At 41.7% G+C, this 6,000-nt stretch overlaps 2 protein-coding genes across 2 annotated transcripts in view; one reads left to right on the forward strand and one right to left on the reverse strand.

The window, feature by feature from the left end:
* Window positions 1-905, forward strand: part of CTNNAL1 (catenin (cadherin-associated protein), alpha-like 1) — a 54,603-nt gene extending 53,698 nt beyond the window's left edge. Inside the window, exons 20-21 of the mRNA XM_010189919.1 lie at window positions 474-557; window positions 655-905. Coding sequence (XP_010188221.1) covers window positions 474-557; window positions 655-816 — 246 coding nt within the window. The 3' untranslated portion in view covers window positions 817-905. The remainder of the gene's footprint in view (window positions 1-473; window positions 558-654) is intronic.
* A 1,135-nt stretch (window positions 906-2,040) lies between these two features.
* On the reverse strand, window positions 2,041-5,954 carry FAM206A (family with sequence similarity 206, member A; the record flags this gene model as incomplete). Its single annotated transcript, XM_010189920.1, has 6 exons — window positions 2,041-2,169; window positions 2,239-2,308; window positions 2,380-2,456; window positions 3,185-3,314; window positions 4,907-4,986; window positions 5,694-5,954. Coding segments are annotated over 6 exons (747 nt in total), but the record flags the coding sequence as incomplete, so codon positions are not given.
* Window positions 5,955-6,000: the final 46 nt, after the last annotated feature.

A 6,000-nucleotide genomic window follows, 5' to 3' on the forward strand; every position in this document is an offset into this window, starting at 1 on the left:
GCCTGTGCTGAGTGTTAGATTTGAGGCATAAACTCAAACACTCTGAGATTTAGCTGACTTCCAGTGTAACTCCTATCAAGGTAAGGCTTACATGATGCGTGGCTTTCTAAATCATGCTGACAGGACATAAAACGAAAGGAAAAACACAAAGAATTGCGATGAATGATATTTAGATGGTAAGAACTCCTTTCTAAGACACTTCTGTTACTGTTTAATTTTATATTACTAGTTCCTTCCATGGGATGTGTCATTCCCTTCTGCTTCCTATCTCAAGTTTTGGGTTAACAGAAGGGATACTGTTGCTTTACGTGTACTACATAGAGAAACTCAAAGCAAGGCAAAACCTTCTGATAGAAGGGATTTACAAAAGAAAAATATTACCCATTCAAGCTTGAAATAAATTTATCATCTCATGCATTAAACAACTGCCTAATAAAAGTAATCAGTGGTGTTACTCTAATTGCCTTGTTTAGGTTGACGCCTGCATCCTGAAAACGAGGAACATAATGACTCTGTTATGCCAACTTCTTCCACTTTGCTGCAAATTACTGAGAAAGGTGAGTCTTGGTTCATCTGCAGGATTGTGAAGGGTTGTGGTGGGGTTTGCTTGTGGGATTATTTTTAATATTTTTTTTCCTTTATATATGTATACAGAATAAAGCAGGAAATGGCTGTCTCAAACCTGCTCCACCGTGGAGAGAAGACAGAATACGAACTGGTACAAATGCACATACTCCAGAAAGGAGAGCCGAGACATTTGGCATCAAGTCTTTAGAAAATCATGTAACAAACATGACATTTTTAGAGAGCAAGTAATTTTAGCACTTAGAAATACAGGAACTCTCATTTGAAAGTAACACTCACTGAATTATCAATATTGCTTTCATTTGTGGAAAGTCAAACCAGGTTAATTTGAATTAAAATTGTTGACTTTTGTCACATCTAATAGATGTCCCATTACTTAGCAATTACACCACCAAGTAGTCTAATCGTTACGTATTTTTATAATGTGAATGCCTTTCCTATGCTTACTGTTGATACTGGTTTTATAATTAATGCTTATGAATGTCTTAATGGATGTTTCAACCCAAAGATGCTGCTAATAGACCTTTTCTATAAAAGAACCTTGTGCTGCATATGCTGTACGTAACACTACTGTTGAAGTCTGTACACTCATCTCTGGACTGTTCCAGTCTGTCTGGTAAAGCAGAATCAGGAATATAGTCTGAAAGGCTGTGGCCTAAAGCACTGAAATGTTATCTTAGTTATACCTGCAATGAAGTAGTTCTAGCAAAAACCCCCTCTTTCAATAGCTGCACCACTGAATTTTCATCATCTCAACGTGATTCGAATTTCCAAAAGTGTATTTTCACATGATTAACACTCTTGACTCAATCCCTTTTTCTTTTAGCATTTGTAGATGAGTTGTTGCTTCCTTTTTTGTTAAAACTTACTGAGCAGAATTTGAATTGCATGTAGAACCACTGAAGCATTACCTAGACTTTGCATTATGCCATTTAAAATTTAAGAGGATAGATACTGATGATAACAAACTTCTGTACAAAGGGCATTGTTTGACACCAGAATGCCATGAAAATATAGCCTGGTGTGAAATACATATTTTCAAGTTTATCTGCTCTTTGTACATAGGCTTCTGTTGTGTTTTTATTTTCAGTACAACTTTGTCAAACTCCATATTGTATTAGTTTAGCTAAATTAAGTGATAGCTAAATCATATGATTTTCCTGTGTGTATTATTCTTGCACTGAGCAGAAGCAAAGCTGCCTGTGGAACACAAATACTCTCCACCATATCTTTCTGTGCTTATTTAAAATCTTGTAGTGCCAGAAATCAGAGAAAAAGAGAAAGCAAATTTTAATATACAAATTATTTGAACTGGTTTATTCCTGTATGAATCAAGTGTTTAAGTTCCACTTCTAAAAACAGGCACCGGGCCTTTCAATACCACGAAAGTTACAATGTACAATAAAAGCAGCTTAAATAAGATATCAAATACAGATGATAGCTGTATAATTAACTTCATGAAGAAGAATTAAGACGTTTTGACAGAACTTCCTCATACTCCTTCTGCGTCAGAAGTCCTTGAGTTACACTCTTGCTTTCTTCAAATTTGGGTAGAACCACTGCAATGTACCCCTCAGTTGACGGCTAAAAAGCAAGACTGAAGTTAGTAGTGAAATAAAAGTTAAAAAATAAAAAAGCAAGAAAGTTTCTTACCTTTTCTTGCAGAATAGCTGGATTGCTAAGAATGTTTTCATTCACTTCTATCAGGCGCCCTCGTATACAACTGCAGAAGTGTTACATTTCAGTAAAAGTGCGTGGTATGTCCAGGTAAGAAGAAAAAGTGAAAAACCTTACCTATAAATGGTGTATTCCTCTCCATCTGATGACGATATCCTGCACAGAGGGGCAAGTTCTGTTAAAAACTGAGCTCCCTGCATTTGGAAAGAAGAGACACATTACATAGACACACACTTTTAGATACACAGGGCTTTAAAAAGCATTACTACCAGTCAGCAACGCTAGAAGTTTGTAAGCTTCAGACCAAAGCAAGGCAGTGTGATAGCAACAGGTCACTGCAAGTTCCATAGCTGCGCTTCCCCACGGAAGGGAATATGGCAACTTCATTACGTGCCTGAATAGGTTAGAAGCATGTAAGAGCTTACAAATTTAGTCATAATTAAGTTGATTGTAGTTTAATCAGATCAAAATCAGCAGAGAGAGGAGAAAAACCGCACAGTTGACTTTAATTTAACCAGGTCAAACTAGACCTATTTGAAGACGCACCATGAAACACACTGAACTAGCCCATCTGCTGTCCAGGTCTGTTTGACAAAAAACCAATAGTCTCCAAATCCTTTGCATTTGGTGGAATGAAATTTTTACTTCTGAAGGCATGTTTAAGTCCCTCTATTTATTATGTAAAAGTGACTGTTAGCCTTGGTTTGAGCAACACTGAAAAGTACCGGTGCTGTAGGAACACTGTAAGGCCCTGGCTGGGCCAGTCTGACAGGCACCTCTTGAGGAAAGCATACGTTCTTTACCTGTGGAGGGGCTGTTTTAAAATGCAAAGGTCACTTGGTGAGCTTATGGCCTAGAAAGGACAAAGTCTCAGGCACTGTGAGAGGTGGAAATGAAAACTAAGCACATCAAAAAGCCATACCCTTTTTGACTTCCCAGAGACTTTATTCTGGAGCCTGCTACAGTTGGCACTGATTTGGTAATTAATGCTTGTGATTGTTTTTCCATTTTGAAGAAGAGGATGGGCTTCTGCCAAGGTGATGACACAGATTCTGCAACAAGAAACATGATTATTATGCTGCAGTAGTGAGAAACCATGCTCTTACATGCTCTAAGCCAGCTCCACAACCTTCTTTGCCTGTACTGGTGGGGTTTAAAACCAATACTGACAACTTCATTTGGGGTCCTAGTCTACAATGCTAGCAAGACTTGAATGTTGTGAAAGCTGGTTTTTTTACTTTCATTCTGTAAGCATGGTCTTCCCTCTGGAGTTCAGTAGGAAAGTTAAGCTGATAACGCACTGCAAGTCCTACTTGGGACTTGCCTGCTGGGCTCAGGGGACAGGTCTGGGCGACAGCATGGGTCTTGAGTAGGGTAGAACACAATTCACCTGAGCTAATGAAGAAGAATGGAGGATAACTGTTGTCTGCTCAGCAGAGACAAAGTTTAGTTTCCCATTTACAAAAATGTCAGATACAGGATCAAATCAAACTCACTTTCTTCAGAGCATCGTACTTGACGTCTGCTCTACCAAACCAAATGAAAACTGCAGTCTGACCTAAAGCAACTCCCACAGAAGGGGCTTTGAGATACCAGACTCAATCATCAGAAGTGGTACAGTTCTTAATTAAACAGAACCACAGCTTCTATCTGTTGCTGTACCTCATGTGAGCACATTTGGTTCACTTTGCTGATAGCTGAAGCAGATCTTCACTGAAAACGGTCGAGTAAACCACAGTATGCTTTTGTAGGGACACAAGGCCACCTTACTCAGAGCAGCTAAAGGCCACTGGTGGTGAACAGTTACAGCAGATGAATCATTTGGTGATCTAGGCTTTAGTTAACCTGGTTGCATTTTAGTTTTTCCTAAAGAGGGGTTATTTCCTGTCACAAAACTGGAGAGTTGGAGACAAGCCCAGCTGCAGAGTGTGCCTGCTCTCATCCCTGGGTCAGAACCATGCTCAATGCATAATAAATGCCAATAAATGAGCAGAGAAGAAGCTGTCCTTTTGCTTAAGTAGAGCTTAAACCTATCACAGAATCACAGAATGTTAGGGATTGGAAGGGACCTCAAAAGATCATCTAGTCCAATCCCCCTGCCGGAGCAGGAACACCTAGATGAGGTTACACAGGAAGGCATCCAGGCAGGTTTTGAATGTCTCCAGAGAAGGAGACTCCACAACCTCTCTGGGCAGCCTGTTCCAGCGCTCTGTTACCCTCACTGAGAAGAAGTTTCTTCTCAAATTTAAGTGGAACCTCCTGTGTTCCAGTTTGTGTCCATTACCCCTTGTCTTATCATTGTTTGTCACCGAGAAGAGCCTGGCTCCATCCTCGTGACACTCACCCTTTAAACATTAATGAGGTCTCCCCTCAGTCTTCTGCAAACTAAAGAGACCCAGCTCCCTCAGCCTTTCCGCATAAGGGAGATGCTTCACTCCCTTAATCATCTTTGTAGCCCTAAAGGACCAGAATTAACAGAACAGTAATGGCAGAGAAAACCACACCACAGACCCCGAGCTTTCCCTGCGGGTGCTGCTTCTGTCTCCCTGCACTGGTGTCTGCTGCTCCCTAGGCGAGCTCTTGCTGGGCGGCTCCCCACAAGAGGGAGCTGGATCCTGGCAAATGCTTTCAGCTTGCCCCGCACCTCAAAGGCACTAGGAAAGCTACCTCCGCTTGACCCCAGCCTCTTTCTCTATTTGAGCCGTCATCTATTAGAGCCGAGACCTGGTAAATCAATAAATCAACAAAGAATTTTACACTGCTTAGAAATAATCAAACTGACCTACAGCTCCATATATAATTATGGTAAAATACTTAGCCTTTGGCAGAGCTGCTTATATTTCAGAACTCAAAATGGCAAAATAATCTTTACAGACATTTGAACAGGCATTTATATTTTTATTTCCTTTGCCGTGTATCACCAGGATTTCAACTGTTGTCAACAGAACACTTGAAGGGAAGGTGTGTTATTGGAGTCCAACCCGGGTACAGGGTTGATTTATTTCCAATGACTGGATAGCTAGTTACAGCAAAGTAGAAGCAGTGCCTATGACATTTCTGATCTTGCATTCACTGTCTATAGTACACAAAAGTACAATTAAAAGCAGTAAGGTTCAAACTGAGCCAATTAACTTAGTAGAAACCAAATTAAACAGACTGCTTCTAAACATCACTACAGAAAAGCCTATTGAAATGTTGCTTTTCTGCTACTGAAGATGGTGTAAAGGGTCCTTTCTGCAAGAGGGGATGCAGTGATGTGAGGGCAGCACTGCACACACTGATGGGGCATTCAAAAAAAACCTGTTGAGCAAATGGTGTGGGGGGAGGAGTTCAAGCTCCACTGTTCTCAGTGGAGCAGTAATTAAGGAACAGAAATTAAACAGCAATCTTCCAGAAAAATCCCGGCTTGCCCGGTATTTTCCACCTGTTACCTTCCGGGCGTTTCTGCAGGAGTCTTGGTTTGGTACCGCGACTACGAGCAAGCTGTAGCAACCGCTGCTCCCTCCGAGGGCAAGGGAAAGGAGAGGCGGAGCAGGTAGAGGCTGCTGGCGCTCGGTAAGCCGCCTCCATGGGTCAGAAGGGGAAGCGGGGTGGTCCTGTGTCCTGCCGGAAAGCAGCAGTGGTTCCTTCTCTAAAGCCAGCCGGGGCTTCCCGAGCCTGAAACCCGGCGGGCCCGGGCTGACGGCGGTCACCTGTCCTCGGAAGAGGGCGGGGGCAGCCCCCAACACTTCTCCATCC

Source organism: Mesitornis unicolor, unplaced genomic scaffold (assembly GCF_000695765.1).
Source record: "Mesitornis unicolor isolate BGI_N332 unplaced genomic scaffold, ASM69576v1 scaffold4398, whole genome shotgun sequence".
Classification (NCBI taxonomy): Eukaryota; Metazoa; Chordata; class Aves; order Mesitornithiformes; family Mesitornithidae; genus Mesitornis; species Mesitornis unicolor.